General features: G+C 41.0%; 2 protein-coding genes across 5 annotated transcripts in view; both read right to left on the reverse strand.

The window, feature by feature from the left end:
* Positions 1-3,096: 3,096 nt before the first annotated feature.
* On the reverse strand, positions 3,097-9,459 carry cd226 (CD226 molecule). 3 transcript variants are annotated; one of them, XM_021313471.2, is made up of 6 exons: positions 9,178-9,459; positions 7,076-7,399; positions 6,581-6,955; positions 6,129-6,231; positions 5,970-6,024; positions 3,097-3,371 (listed from the first exon to the last, which is right to left on the reverse strand). In XM_021313471.2, exons 1-6 carry the CDS (start codon positions 9,317-9,319, stop codon positions 3,351-3,353), a joined length of 1,020 nt encoding a protein of 339 aa, XP_021169146.2. In that variant the 5' UTR covers positions 9,320-9,459; the 3' UTR covers positions 3,097-3,350. The 3 variants fall into 3 exon arrangements, with proteins under 3 accessions (XP_021169146.2, XP_035980960.1, XP_012712812.2); XM_036125067.1 differs by having other exon boundaries at positions 3,097-4,357; XM_012857358.3 differs by having other exon boundaries at positions 3,097-4,392.
* Positions 9,460-9,524: 65 nt separating this feature from the next.
* Positions 9,525-15,075, reverse strand: part of rttn (rotatin) — a 49,006-nt gene continuing 43,455 nt past the window's right edge. For both annotated transcript variants that reach the window (XM_036125065.1, XM_012857356.3), the window contains exons 45-49: positions 14,552-14,742; positions 14,092-14,365; positions 10,715-10,818; positions 10,350-10,419; positions 9,525-9,950 (exon numbers count right to left, since the gene is read on the reverse strand). In XM_036125065.1, the coding sequence (XP_035980958.1) occupies positions 9,871-9,950; positions 10,350-10,419; positions 10,715-10,818; positions 14,092-14,365; positions 14,552-14,742 (719 nt within the window). In that variant the 3' untranslated portion in view covers positions 9,525-9,870. The remainder of the gene's footprint in view (positions 9,951-10,349; positions 10,420-10,714; positions 10,819-14,091; positions 14,366-14,551; positions 14,743-15,075) is intronic.

Below are 15,075 nucleotides of genomic sequence, written 5' to 3' on the forward strand. Positions count from 1 at the left end.
TCTACAAAATAACTCTTATTCCCAATGAGCTGGAAAGTTACAAGCACATTTTGTCTTAAGATTACATTTTACTGTTGTCACTTTCTTTATGCTTTAACAAGTATTTCACTTTAGGAAGAAGACATGTTGAGCCACAGTTATTCCCTAGTTGTCTTGTTTTAGCTGCAGTGCGGTGATATATGTATGTGAAAGAGTTCCTCTTTGTTTGGGGTCGCACTCAATGAATCGACTGGATAAACGCTTCCGCTGATTGTGCTCATCTGCCATTTTTGTTTACTGTATTAACTCGTTTGTAGAGATGTCACTAGGTTTTGTGTTCTCCTAAGTTTGTATGTCAATAGCACTTTGAATACACTGGTGTAGGATGGCAGTTTTCACAAATGTACATATGTAATGTTTTTGATGAACATAAGGGTAATAAATTGAATGTTCATATCACATCAGCATTTTTTAAAGGGGGGGTGGGTTACAGGTGAAAATGTATGTCTGTTAGCCTAACCTTTGGAATACTTTTGCAGAAAACAGCAAGATAACAACCAGTAATCTGACTCTCGCCAGATGGATTTTGTTCCGCAGAGCTCCACACATCCATCTGGTAGATGTATTTCATTTCATTTTTTATCAAAAATCCTTGCATATGATTGGATAAACCACTTGTCCGCCATCTTTACTGATGTGCTTCTTCAACCTCTCACATTGAAACCAACCCGTGATTCTGATGAGAGCAATTCCTCAAACAAAAGTCTTCAAAGCAGTTCTCTGGTGTTCTTTTAAAGAATTAATATTCGGTAGATTGGACAACACTGATGAAATAACAGCATCGATAGAACCGTTTGCTCCAAGCTGCCATTGTTATCTGATTCCAAACAATCACTTCTCTGATACGCTACATCTACGAAAATCTTGCCCGGCGATCCTGACTCGCTCGTCCATTTTATGTGGTATTGAAATCCCTCCCAATGGCAACGATTCCAGATGGACATGTGGAGCCGCGTGGAGCTCTGCGGAACGAAATCCATCTGGCGAGAGTCAGGTTAAAGCTAGAATCTGCAGTTTTTCCAGAAGTTTCCCCAAGTCCCTTTTTTGAATAACCATTTCTACTGAGGCCTTCCTCTTCTTCCTCGGCATGTGGGACAACCAATAGAAAAGGTCATACCCCCGCAACTTGAGGGAGGTAAATATATAACGTCTATGGGTGAGAGCAGGAACAAAACTGATAAAGGCAAAGATTGGTAATAGTTTTTACAGGCTTGCAGAGAACAATTTTTTAATCTCCTTTTTGAGAATACATAGTATTACCTACTTTCAGGATGGAAGGACGATTTTACACAGTATAACAAAAAGTGTTTCTGACCAGAATTACCAACTATAGCTTTAACCAGTACCAACTTAAAAGTTTTGGCGGGGGAATAGCGAAACACCCAAGTTAACAGTATTCCAGTTAACACAGTTGGAGAAGTCAGGATTCTAAAAGAGAAAAAAAACAAAAGAAAGAAAAGAAAAAACAACAAAAAAAAAGAACAAAAGGTCCAGATTCCAATATGGCGACAGCCATGAAAGCTGATTCGTCACAGTATGTCTTACAAATGTCGTTTAAAGCTGTACTTGTAATATTTTCAGTTCAGAGTTACAGCCACTAAACGTAACATTGATCTTACAACTGCGTCTTGTAATATAAGCATGTTTTCATCACGAGGAGCTGCCTTATTGGATCTGACAATCAGCCATAAAAAAACAAAATAAAAATTCTCCAACTTTCTAAGGGAGAAGTCCAACTTTTGGTGCTGTTCCAGTCGCAGAAAGCCAATCATGCAAGACGTGCTGCTGGTAATGGGTAAAAACATTGACACATTTAGTTAAATATAAAGCATGTCCTTTTTTGGGGGTGGGGGTGGATTTTTATCTTTCCTGCACAGAGATGATGTTCTCGTTCATCAGCTTTCACAGCTCTCTTCCGGCAGATTCCTTTTACAGGTAAATCTAAAAACATTAGGATATCAGAAACAAGTTGGAGGGAAATTTTCACATGGGATGAAATATTTCACTCCTTCATTTCTTGTCATTTTGATGACATTGCCTTACAGATAATAAAACCCATAATCCAGTGTCTCAGACAATTTGAATATTGTGAAACAAGTTCAATACTGGAAGCTCATGGTGTCACACCCTAATCGGCTAATTAACCCAAAACACCTGCAAAGGTTTTCTGAGCCACTAAATGATGTCTCAGTGTTGGTCAGCAGGCTACACAATCATGGGGGAGACTACCGACTGGAAAGGTGTCTAGAAGAATGTTGTTGACTCCCTGCACAAGGAGGGGAAGCCACAAAGTAAGCTGGCTTATAACAATCTTATAACAGTTGCACATTTTCCTTTCTGTTTTTCTTAGTAATGAGTGAGTTAGATATGACATCACTCTGGCTGTATATGTTTTTCGTGTCAATGTTCACCACTGGTTCTCGTCTCCAAGTCTTCCTACGGTGCGTCCACTGAGGTCTCTTCCTTTGCAGTAACTCCAGCATGGGATCGCTGTCCACCTTCAAGAGCAGTCGGAACCACATCCTCTCGTTGCGAATATTGGTCCATATCATCACCCTTCTGCTCCGACGTTGCCAACTTTTTGTCTTTTTCATCCAGCATAGCTTGTAGTTACTTTGTCATTCCCTAAACCAATCAGTACTTCTTGCTGCGATGATAATTTGGCCAGTTCAGCAGACATTTGGAGAACAGATTTCTTAATCTCTTCCATATTGTCTACAGATGTTTCCTTGTCCTTTACATTACTTCCTCCTCTTGCCATTGTCAAAGTAAAAAAAGCCTCATGCTATTACCGTTTGGTATTCCTGGAGAAAACCTGCTTCTCCTGGTGGCACTAAAACACACTCTGGTATTTTATTAAGTTGTTAAAAGATAAGCACTGCGACTGAAAAGGAAAACTGGACCCTCTTTTGGGCCCATGTCAAGTGGTTCCTGGATAAATTTTCTAATTTCCTGAAGATGGTGGCATGTGGTGACTCTTCTAGATGCTGTATTTTTACCCTTTTTGTTTTAAGCCATGAGGGATTTTTTTTTTCACACACACACCCACACCACAAGACAGATATATAGACAGTTTTATTTCTGTCACAAGGAGTCTATCAGTCATAACGATCAGTTTCAATACAGCTGGTTGAACACAGATAATCTCAAACATCATCACAGTCAAATGTACAGTTACAGTTTCTAAAGAAACAGAGCAAAGGGCAGGCAAAAAATAAATAAAAAAAAACACACAAGAAAAACCCACAACTGTAATGTCCCTTTCTGTTGCACATTTGTCTTGTTTCCTAGCAGAAAAGCCAGCTTATCCATTACTGCCTCTGCCTCCATTTCTATGGAGATAAATGAATTAAATTACACAAACAGCACAGAGTTTAATTTTACAGCAGTTGCCATAAACCGCAAATATTGATTTACAGAAGCAAACTTGGGGGGGGGGGGGGATAAATATCAAAGGGGAAAAACATTCAGTTCATCAATGTTACATTTTAGAAACCAAAAGGAGGGAGGGGTAAAAAAGAATGTGGATATTCATCAAAAAGCAGCCAAGAAAGGGTAAAAGGAGATATAAACTGCAGCCCAGGATTTGCTAATTAGAGTTCAGCTTTCACACTGAGGGCGTGCTGTAACTAGAATGCAGTCAGAAAGCCTGCTGGGGGAAAAGAAGCAGTCTCAAGTGACGGCACATTGCTGAGCGACTGCTTTTCTTCTCCGTTAGATGATTAGACACTATTGTCAAGCTCTGAATAGAAACCAGGAGGGATGAAAGTGAAAAGAGGGAATTTACAAAAGCTTTTGTCAATCGTTTTTTTTTTCTTTTTACTTGGAGGGGGTTAGAGAAGAGAAAAGGATGATTATATGGGCTTTTGTCTTACTCCTCTGTGCGATGGTTACTGTCAAATATTGTTTTGCCAAAACAGCAAACATCCACTCAACAATAATTACATAGTGCGCTTAATTAGGGGGGAGCAAGGCTGCGTCCCAAACAGCCCCCGTCAGCTTTCTGACTCCGAGATGAGCAGCGGCTTGTTAACTCATTTCAAACCGCCGTGTGCATATTAAACAGTGCCGGCGTGATCCCTGCATCTGATTAAAAACTCAAATGGATAATTACAGTCTGCGCTCGCTGACATTTATTTATCCTCGCTCTGATGTACAGTGAATGGGGTGTGAGGACACGCTGGCAGATGGGAGAAAGCGACAGAGTCACAGCATCCCTTTTCACTTTTTGTCTCGAGGTCGATGTGCGGTAGGGAGCACCCGGCCGGCCGGCAGGTTGGCATAGATCGGATTATTCTGCCTCGACTTCTTCATCCTCCTGGGACACAGAGGGATGTTCTCATAGATGTTCGGCTGTGAGGAGGTAGTAGATGTTAGTGGTTTATAAGGTGCTTTAGGCAACCAGGACGGCTTTTCGCCAGCTGTGCAGCTGATAGAAATATAAATTGATAAAACAAAGCGCTGCAAAAATATTCTTGCTACTTTTTCACATTGTGTCACATTATCACTGCAATCCTCAAAGTGTTTTATTGAGATGTGGTGATAAACTAACACAAAAGTAATCCACAACATATGCTTTGTTGTGGATTACTACCATAAACAAAAAAAAAAAAAAGTTCTGAAAAGTGTGGCGTGCATTTGCACTCAGCCCGTCGGAGTTAAGACCTTGTAGAATCACCTTTGCTGTTGTTGGAGATGTCAGTTTTTCATTTCTTTTTTTGCACAACCTCTCAAGCTCAGTGAGACTGAAGAAGGTGCGATTTTGAAGTCTTGACAAATTCTCCATTGGGTTCTGGTCTGGGCCATTCTAACACATGAATATGCTCCGACCTAAACCATTTCACTGCAGCTCTGGCTCCATGTTTAGTGTTTTCATTTCTGGAGGGTAAATGTCCACACTACTCGAGTCTTTTGCAGCCCCCAGCAGATTTTCTTTCAGGATTGAGCTGTAATTAACTCCATCCATCCATCTTCCCATCATCTCTGATCAGCTTCCCTATATCTACTGAGGAACAGCCTACACACACTATGATCCTGCCACCTCAAATAGCATTTTGTATGATAATCCTTCCTTCCCTTGTCTTATGTTCTTTCTTTTCTACACTGCAAAAACGGAACTAGAAATAAGTAAAATATTCTTTAAAATGAATGTATTTGTCCTTGATTTGAGCAGGTAAATAAGATGATTTGCCAATGGAATAAGATATATGCACTTAAAATAGGAACAATTCATCTTCATCATCTTATTTCAAGTGCAGGATGTCTAATTATCTTATTTTGGAGGTCAAAATACTCATTCCATTGGCAAATAGTCTTATTTATCTACTCAAATCAAGGATAATTACACTAATTTTAAGAACATTTTACTTATTTTTAGATCCGTTTTTGCAGTGTACTTGCTGACTTTGTGGGACGGCCGGTTGCACTCGATTTCATATCAGAGGAAGATCTTCTACATACGGTAGAGAAAGTTCCATAAAGAGGGCCGAATACAAATGCACGCCACACTTTTAGATTGTTGGTAAAAATCTTTTAAGCTATTTAAAAAAATCTTATCTTTTATTTCATTTGAACTGAACACTGCTGATGTATCACATAATCCCAGTGAGACATGTTAAATTCTCTGATTTCTATCGGATAAAATGCCAGTGAAAAAGGAATAAATTTTTTTTCTTCCTGTGTGGTTATTAAACGTAATGGCTAAAGGATTGCTGTTGATTTTCGCATGCTTTGACACCGGCTCTCTTCCAGATTCTTCAAACTGCACAGCTGGGGATGGTCGAGGAAGTAGTTAATCTCTTATTTAAACGTTAGTTGTGAAGTGGAACAGCCTTGTAGTTCAGCGTGAGTTTTATGAGAAGGTGAGGGAGAGCCTTGAAAGAGTCGAGTGCGAGGGAAAGAGTTGATATGACGAATAAGCCGACCCCTACCTGTCTCCGACTGGGGTGCAGTTTGACTCGGTACTCCTCTCTTCGATTTTTCTTCCTGTGAAGATTTTCAGACAAACAGGTCCACTTTTATAAGCCAAAAAATACAGACCTCATTTAAAAAAATAATACATTTATTATATGTATTATAATTGACTATACCTGAGCCTCATCACAAGTATGAGGAAGGAAATAAATAGAATAAGTCCAGCAGCTCCAGCTCCGATGTAAATATACATCATGTACAGGGACAGACTGAATCCACCTGGTTGGAGAAGAAAAAAAAAAAATTAATATAAAATACTTGAATAAAGATCAAGCAATCCACCTGAAATTCAACTGCTCGGATTTAACGTTTGTAATGACTGCATGCATTTGAGTTTTGTCACGACACACAAACGTAACTAAACCAGACCACCAGTGCACTAATTTTCCACCACGTTTAAGCTGCTCTAAACTAAACGCAGGAACTCGTGGTTTTGACACCTCTGAATGTGTCATAAGCCTCCTCGGTCTTTCTCAACATACTTGCTGCAGCGGTGCGCACTTGTGCACGGCAAGTGATTCATTTACTATTCGGATTGGCCACAGATCCTGAGCTTTGCTTTGTGTACCTGGAGGAGCAACGGCGAGCTGCACAAGGGTGGCCTGCTCTCCCAAGTCTGTGTTAAAGGTGCAGCGATAGAATCCGCCGTCCCCCGAGCCGACGTCCGTCAGGCTCAAGCTCAGGTCCAGGCTGTCGGTGCAGTTCACTCCGTCTCTGAAGGCCTCCACATCCAGACCCTGTTCTGTCTTCTCACAGGAGCTGATTAGGAACCACGTATGGTCGTGCTGCATCTTATCCAGCCTGACCCGGTACATGGTACCGTTGAGCGGCTGCTTGCAGCTGATGGTCAGGTTGCTGCCCTCCTCAACCTCAAGCTTGGTGTCTGCTAGGAGGTCCTCTAGGGGAGGGGGCTCTGTGCTGTTGTCATCTTCTGGTGGCTCATCTGTGAGAATAAAAAGAGAGAGAGAGAAAAAAAAAAAAGAAATCTCAGAATTAAAATAAGATTCCTTTTTTCTTTTTTGGGTAGGAACAGATCAGTCTGGAAAAAAATCACGGGATTTACCTAAATCCTCCACCCGAATGTACTTGTTCCAGGGCCCCTGAGGGAAAGTCTGGACAGAGCAGTGATAGAGCCCAATATCCTGATGTGTGACGTTCTTCAAGGAAATGCTCCCATCCAAAGTTGCCGTCTTGAGGAACTCTATCCTCTCTCTGTATGAGTACGGGAAGGAGACTCCGTGCTCCGGGTGGAACACAGCTATGGGACTTTTGTTGGGCACTTTGGTCCAGGACACCATGCTGAGCTTGCCATCCCAGGGACACAAGCAGTTCAGCACCATCCCTTCCACCAGCTGCACCGTTTCCACGTCCGTGTGCTGGACAGCAACTGGACAGAGGTTTGTCGTTAACATCTCGGTCGTGACACAACATGCTACAGATTTCAAAGTTCACCGTCAGACAGACATTTGAAGAGACAGAAAACCTCCACTGCTTTGTTTGGTCAGATCTCGCAGGACGAGGTTTCTGTGGCACATCATTGCATATTTCACAAGTTTTCGAGGCTTTTCTCAAGAAATACATGAAGTTTATGCAAGGGGTCAACATCTAGACTTCAACTAGTTTGGTACTACTGAACTGTCAAATCCTGACAATTGTGATGCAGGCCTAATTTATCAGTTCTTAAATTATGTCATTGTGAGGATGGAGCACAGCTGCCAATGGGATTAGGATATCTGGAGTCTATTGTTCAAGCCCCCAAAATGTAAGTATTTTGAACATGCTGGTTAAAAATTAAATACAAGCACAGTCATCACTGTTGCTCAGATAGCTTGGCAGTGTTGCTCCTGGAAAATATTTTAATACTTTCCCTTATTAATGGTGTTCATTTTTGGCAAAATTTGAGTGATCCTAATAATTTGGACATGGTAGCTTTCACTTTTCTCGTTCTCTGCACAGCCTTTTTTCCAGATGCTCCTATGACGACAGCTTCGACAAAATCTATGCTCCTGTCTGAGGTTTGTCTTCGACAAAAGTTGCTTATTCTCTACCAGGCTATCCTCAAAAAGTCTCTGCTCCATTATGGGAAGAAAAACACTGCTGCCATTTTGGGGCAAGCTCTGCTCTGGTGGCAACCCAAACCCTTGGTTGTCTCCTGGTAATGCGTCTGGCAATTAGTGAACTTCCTTGAAAACCTTGAAGCCTTTATTGAGGCTTTGTCTCCTTGAGGTTCCAGAGGATTAAATAAATTGTTGATTTGGTTAAATCTTACTAGCTTCAGAGTTCTTCCCTGTGATGCTCTTTTGATGCCCAGCACCAATGAAAACAGTTATTTTCTCAAATAACCAAAGGCTAAGTGGTGTTAAGAAAGAGTGACTTTAAACACCAGTCTTTTCTAAAAGCTTGATGGAATAAGTGACTGCTTTTTGGTTGATCATTAAGAAAAATGGTGCTAGCAGGTCATTTTGTGGCAGTGCTGAAAGACGAGTACAAATATGGTTTAGGTAATTCAGAATCAGAACCAGAAATACTTTAATAATCCCAGTGGATGGGTTCAAAGCCACCTGGACTCGATGCTAAACAGCAAAAACTGAAGCAGAACAGTGCGTGTGGGGATTTCTACTTGTTTAAAAACCTCAGCATACGTGTGTGTGTGTGTATATGTATATATATATATATATATATATATATATATATATATATATATATATATATATATATATATATATATAAATAAAACAATGTGTATAAGAGTTTTCATTCCAACTCAATGAGTCTATGTGGAACTGCAAAAAAAGCTTGTCCCAGGCATTTGAAAAACTACATACAAACACAACGCTGGCTGTGCCAGTGATGACGCCTCAAGATCTTTCAAAAACAATTTTAGTCTGGAGAACAGATTTCACACAAAGGATAGATCTACCAACTTTAGAACACAGAACGCCTTAATTCAATCGAGGGAACAAAGGATTTTATTTGGAGCTTCTGAATCCACAAGACTACTTCATGTTGAGCTTAAAGTCAGCTTAACGGCAAGGATGAGAAAAGGCACCGCGATGAACAAAAGGTTTACAACATGAATACACTTCACAATAAGAGCACAACAAAAACAACAAAACTATCAGAACACATCTATAAATTTGCAGACATATACCAAAAAGTCCATACCTTTAAGAAAAGTGAAAAAGAGGAGTACCACAAAGTACCAGCAGTCCTTTTGTACAGCTTCCATCTTGCCCCACCGAGGGAGAATGAAAGCTGCATTGATGAGACGAGTGCAGAGAGGCCCGAGCTGCACTTCCTGCTCCATCTCTGGCTACAGAGAAGCACTCAAGCTACAGAGGCACAATTCATGGCGCCCCACTGTTGGCTCACTCCACACAGAGGGGCTCATTATCACTGCTATTGGGGCTGGATGGCAAACTTACGACGTCATTCTGTAGGTTGGGGTTTATAATGAAGTTTTTCCCACATGGTAATCGACACTGAGAAAGTTTTTTTTTTTTTTTTTTTTATAAATACAAGTTACACATTTAAAAAAAATATTGAATTGGCAGGTCTGGAATGAATCACATTTAGTGTGATGAGTGTTTGTGTTTCCTCTAAATGAAGGGGTTTCATCCACCGAAAAGGTTTTCATGTTGTGGCTTTAAAAGCAGACGTGTTTTTGGTGTAGACCAGGTGCCCAACACCACTGCAACCACGGCGGATGAGTTTAAAGCCACATGTATCCTGGTTCTGAAAAAAATAAGGCTGCGAGGGCAGAACCAAGACTGACATTACTTTATTATCTAAATGACATATATGACAGAAAACGAAACATGATACAAAACTATACAAATCAAATATAATCTATTATAATCAACTTTTTAGCAGCTGGGAGAGGTGATCCAGGCACTTCTGTAGGTAGGAACTCAAAGGTTCCCGGTTCTTCTCTGCATCTACAGATCAGAATAACAAAGAAACAAATTAAAAACTAATAAAAGGTTTTTGATCAGCGCATTCTTTGGAAATTGGATTTTCTACGCAGACACCAGCACTGAAAACAATAACAAAATAACACTTGATTTTTATTTTAAAATACATTTTGAATTAAAACATAAGCCCCTTTGCTTTTTTTGTGCACAAAAAGAAATGAACAGAAATTTTAATTAGGTTTTTGTTCCATAGCTAAAGTACAAAAAAAATAAAATCCCATTTTCTCATCACCTGACAAAAAAATCAAATAAGCTCCTTGTTTTTCATTGCTGGTTTCTGACGAGAACGGCCAATTTCCCCAAACTGTTTGAAAGATCTGGTGTCTGGAGTCATTTGCCAATCAAAGTGAGTACATTGCATGCCTTTCTTAGAGACGGTCAGCGCCTCTTCGATTTTTAAGCGAACAGATGGACACTTCAGCGCGGTCTTCGCCTTTCGAGAGAGAAAACAGATGCAGAAAAATAACTATAATTTCTTTATGTTTAAGAAGGTAGGTGTATGTAAATAAGAGGACCGGATGGCTGCTGAGAAGATTATTTAGACTGTTTCGAAAGCATAAAATGAAATGTGAAAATAAGGAGATGAAGTGGGACTTTACTTTAGTTAGCCTAAAACAATTCAAATTACCCAACAAAGACAGAATAGACACAATCACTGGAATGGAGCTTTAGTACCAAAAGTGAGACTGTGTGTGTGTGTGTGTGTGTGTGTGTGTGTGTGTGTGTACCCTCTGATTGTTTTGGAGCAATGCCCACAGTGCAGACGCTCCCATACAGCAGGTTTCCATCTCTTTACTTTCCAAACACGACAACAAAACTCTCACAGCTTTATCTGCAACACAAACATGTAGATGATCAGTATCGTTCATAAGATTATCAACCAATATAAATGGTTGTTTTAAAAATGTTTTGTCGTCATACTGTTCAATTAAACAGAGGCTTTTCCAGGAAAAAGAAATAAAGCAACAATGTTGAACAGCAGGCACAGAAACTGTTAACAACACACCAACTCAATCAGAGAACATGGGTTTCACTCTGTCGTCATCATTGGGGTCTCGGTTTCAAAGAATCGTTCAATAAAAAATAAATAAAAAAACCACAGCTTGAACAGGAAATGTCAAGTCTTCCACAGGAAACGATAAAAAAAAAAAAAAGTTGGTCACAAGAGTTTTACATGCACCTGGTCCTTCAACTACCACCTGCAGCGCACTTTGTGTGGGACACACACACACACACACACACACACACACACACACACCTACACAAGCTTTTTCAGTCTCAGCAGCTTCCTCCGCTTTCATTTTCTCTCGGTCCTGGATTATTTCATCTTCAGACAGCTGAAACTTCAGCAACACGCCGCTGAAACTAAAGTTACCCGTTCTTTCTCGCATGCAACAACGATAAACCTTGGTTCACTTCACTTCACATCTGAGGGAGCTGAGCAAGGGGGAGGCTATAACAGCAGTGGAGACACCAGCCCTGTAGAAGCAGGCCTGGAACAAGCTCACCAAGGAGATCAAGGCTGCTGAATGTAGCAACGCTGAGAAGGAGAAAAAAAGTTTTTGAACTAATGAACCACCAGCCAGCGCTTAAACAGCTTTGAGAAACATCACAGCCTACTGGAGACCGCCCCCCCCACACACCCTGAGAAGAACTCTAGTCAGACAGACAACCTCTACAGTTTCAACCAACTCGTCTTCATCTCGTTCTTGAAACTAAAGCTCCTCCTGCACTAACCACCCATCCTTTCCTCAGACCTCCTACCTGGATTCCAGATCACTGAGGAACATGTTAATCAGCTCTTTCAGTGTCAAAAGACCAAGAAGTGAGCTTTCTTGGTCTTTTGACACTCAAAGACCTCCCCCTCAGAGCTTGCTCTGACCGGCTGGCCCCCCATCATCATGTGGCTCTTCAACAAATCTCTGGAGCTGTGAGGTTCCCTCGTGCTTCCTAGGACCGTCTTTTCTCGGGATGTGAGATTGTGGTTTGGCTCATCCACAAAACAGGACGGGTCTAGACTGCAACGAACAATTAGTTCTGCAGAGAGGACCATCAGGGCTGACCTTCCCTCCATCCAGGGCTTACATATCTGGGGTCAGGAAAACGGCAGCTCATATCTCTACAGGTCCCCAAACGTGTCCTGGACACAGACCGTTTAGACTTTTCCCTTCAGGTCAGTGCTACAGAGCGCTTTTCACAAAAACCAGCCGCCACAGAGACAGTTTCTTCTCCCAGGCTGTCAAGCCGATAAACACGTAACCACGCTTATTTACACCAATCCAACCTTGTTTTGTTAAAACGTAAATATTTATAAGAAAAATATTCATATTGGGATGTTAGAAACTCGGTTTCATATCTGGTTCTTGTTTAGTGCTCTAGTTTGTCAATGACTTCCCTAATTAATGGTGACAGCCTAATGTAGCGAGGATTTCAATTAGGGGAATATGGTTTAGATTCAGAGAAACTAAACTTCTAACCTAAACAAATTATAAAAACCTACAAATGCAAGCGCTGACTTTATTACCCGAGCCTCGTGGCCCCCCCCCCCCCCCCCCCATCTTTACCTTTTATGAGTTTAACATTCTGCTACAGTGTCCAAAAAAGGTTTTCATACCTTTTGAACTTTGAAACACGTTTATTACATTAAAATCCTATTGTGGAGGCAGGAATCTGTTCAATCCCTGTGAGTCAATGATCTGTGGAGCCGCCTTTGTGGGCAATCTTTTGATCTATGTTTCAACCAGCGATGCATACCCAGAGACTGAAATCTAAAGGTTATTAATTGGATTTTGGACTGGACTTTGACTAGACCATTGTAATACGTGACTATGTGGTGATCTAGATTAGAAGTGGCTAACTCCAGTTATCAAATCCTGCATTTTTTAGATGTGTCCCTGGTCCAACACAACTATATCAATGAATGGGGTCATTGAACCCCTGAAGAACCTGATCACAGGTTGAGGAGGTCATTTAGCTGCTGGAATAGGCCACGCTAGATCCGGGACACATAAAACATGCAGGACACTGGTTTTTTAGGACTAAAGCTGGGGTGGCCCCTCATCTATGCCATTCCATTATACCTCTGACTGTATGCTCAGGGTCACTGTACTGCTGGAAGGAAAACCAATCAAGCCAGCCTCAGTCAGGTCATCTGCAGCCTCTACAGGCGTTCTTCCAAGATTATTCATCCAGCTTACCTGTTCCTTCTGATAAACACACATCCCTACAGCCCAGAGTGATGAACAATGTGAGTTTTATATAAAATAAAGTGGTTTCAATGTAGAAAATAAGAAAGTTGGTCTAATCTGAGCAGAGCACCTTTTCCACATCAGCTTGCGCCCTTAAATTGCTTGCAGCAAAATCTAAACAGGACTTCTTCTTATGATTTTGTTTGTTCTTGGCAATCTTCAACTAGAGCTAGATTTGTGAAATGCAAAAAAGAAAGCTACGCTATGATCATATTCTTCCACCTGAGCTGTGGATCTGTGCAGCTCCTGCAGAGTTACCAAGGGGCATCTTGGCTGTTTATCTTATTGATGCTCTGCTTTCCTGGCCAGTCAGTTTAGGTGGACGGCCATGTCTTGGTAGATTTGCAGTTCAGGAGCTTGTTGTTTTTTTTTTCAGTAATATTCTCAAATTAATCTCTGAGGCGTTAAAAATGTAGCTGCACTTCTCCTGCGATTAAAGCACACACAGGCAGACTAGCTACTGATTGGGTGATATCTGAAAGCATTTAGGCTGCAATGGGTTTTCTTTAGGGGTATCAAAGTAATGGGTTAGGAATACAAAAATGTAAACCATTTATCTTTTTTTCTCTTCACTTCCTAGTCTATCACATAAAACCCCAATATCATACTCTGAGGTTTCAGGTAACATGACAAATGTGGAAAAGTTCAAGGGGGCTGAATGCTTTTACAAGCGCTGTGCATTCGGTTATTGCCATTTATTTCTCGACGTACAGCTGGTGGGCATTAAAACCGCTTGCTTAGCAAATATTCTGTCATTTATGAAAAAAAAAAAAGTAAAGTAGGACCTTAACAATCACCAAAGTGCTTTTTAAACCTCTTAGAAATAATTCAATCTAAACCCATCTTTACTTCCATACCGTTGGCCATCACATGTGATTTGTTGGCAGGGCAGAAGCAGAGGTTGTGAAGGGTGAGCAGCGCGTGTTGTCGATGCGGTGCCAAGTCTGCCAGCAGCTCCAGGACTCCGGAGACTTTCAGAATACTCTGCTGCCCATCCTCTGTGGAGGACAGGCTGACCATGAGTCTCAGCCACAGGCTTAGGGGGTTCCCACCGACACCAGCCACCGACGTGGCCTTAGCACCAGCCACCTTAGGGACCGGCGCCAACAGGAAGGCTTGAAGGAAATTATTCTGAGAATCACAGGAAATTATCACAGACAGGCTACAGTTTTAGCACCATGTGATTCATTATGGACTGTATTCAGAATATAGGTGCCATTAAAAAAAAAAAAAAACACTTTGTAATTTATACATAAAAACTATTAACTCTTCTAATCTTTTTGATTTGCTGTTCTCATTTTAATAATTTCATTCTACCTTTTGCATGATGCACCTACAGTCCCGCGACGCAGCCATGTTAGTCAGCAGAGAGAACGACAAACTCTGGATGGGGCTGTTGTCTGGGGCAAGAGAGGTCAGCTTCATGACGGAGAGCATCAGAGAGGTGTTGGAGGAGCCTTTAGATCCTGGCACCCCACTGGGGGTGCTGCCACAGAGGGAACTGCATGCTTGAAACCAAGGAGGAAATAAGGTTTTAATACATAGTTTAAAAAAAAAAGAGGAAAATACATTTTGCTATCTATGTCTGTCATACGGAAAGTAACAAGGCATTCAAAGACACCCGTTTCTTCCCAACATAAAAGATCAAGTCAGAAAATCTGCATTTCAAGAAAGAGAATTTCAATCCAATATTTTTAAATGCCAGGTCTCTTTGGAAGGGAGCTTATAGAAAGTGTTTATGGATAAACTGTGCTGTGAAATTGTTTATTGATGTATGTAACTCTGATCATATCTTGTCTAGATGCACCTGCACAATTTTCCCGTGTGAAAGAAGCTCACAT

The sequence above is a fragment of the Fundulus heteroclitus genome, chromosome 21, assembly GCF_011125445.2.
Source record: "Fundulus heteroclitus isolate FHET01 chromosome 21, MU-UCD_Fhet_4.1, whole genome shotgun sequence".
NCBI lineage: Eukaryota > Metazoa > Chordata > Actinopteri > Cyprinodontiformes > Fundulidae > Fundulus > Fundulus heteroclitus.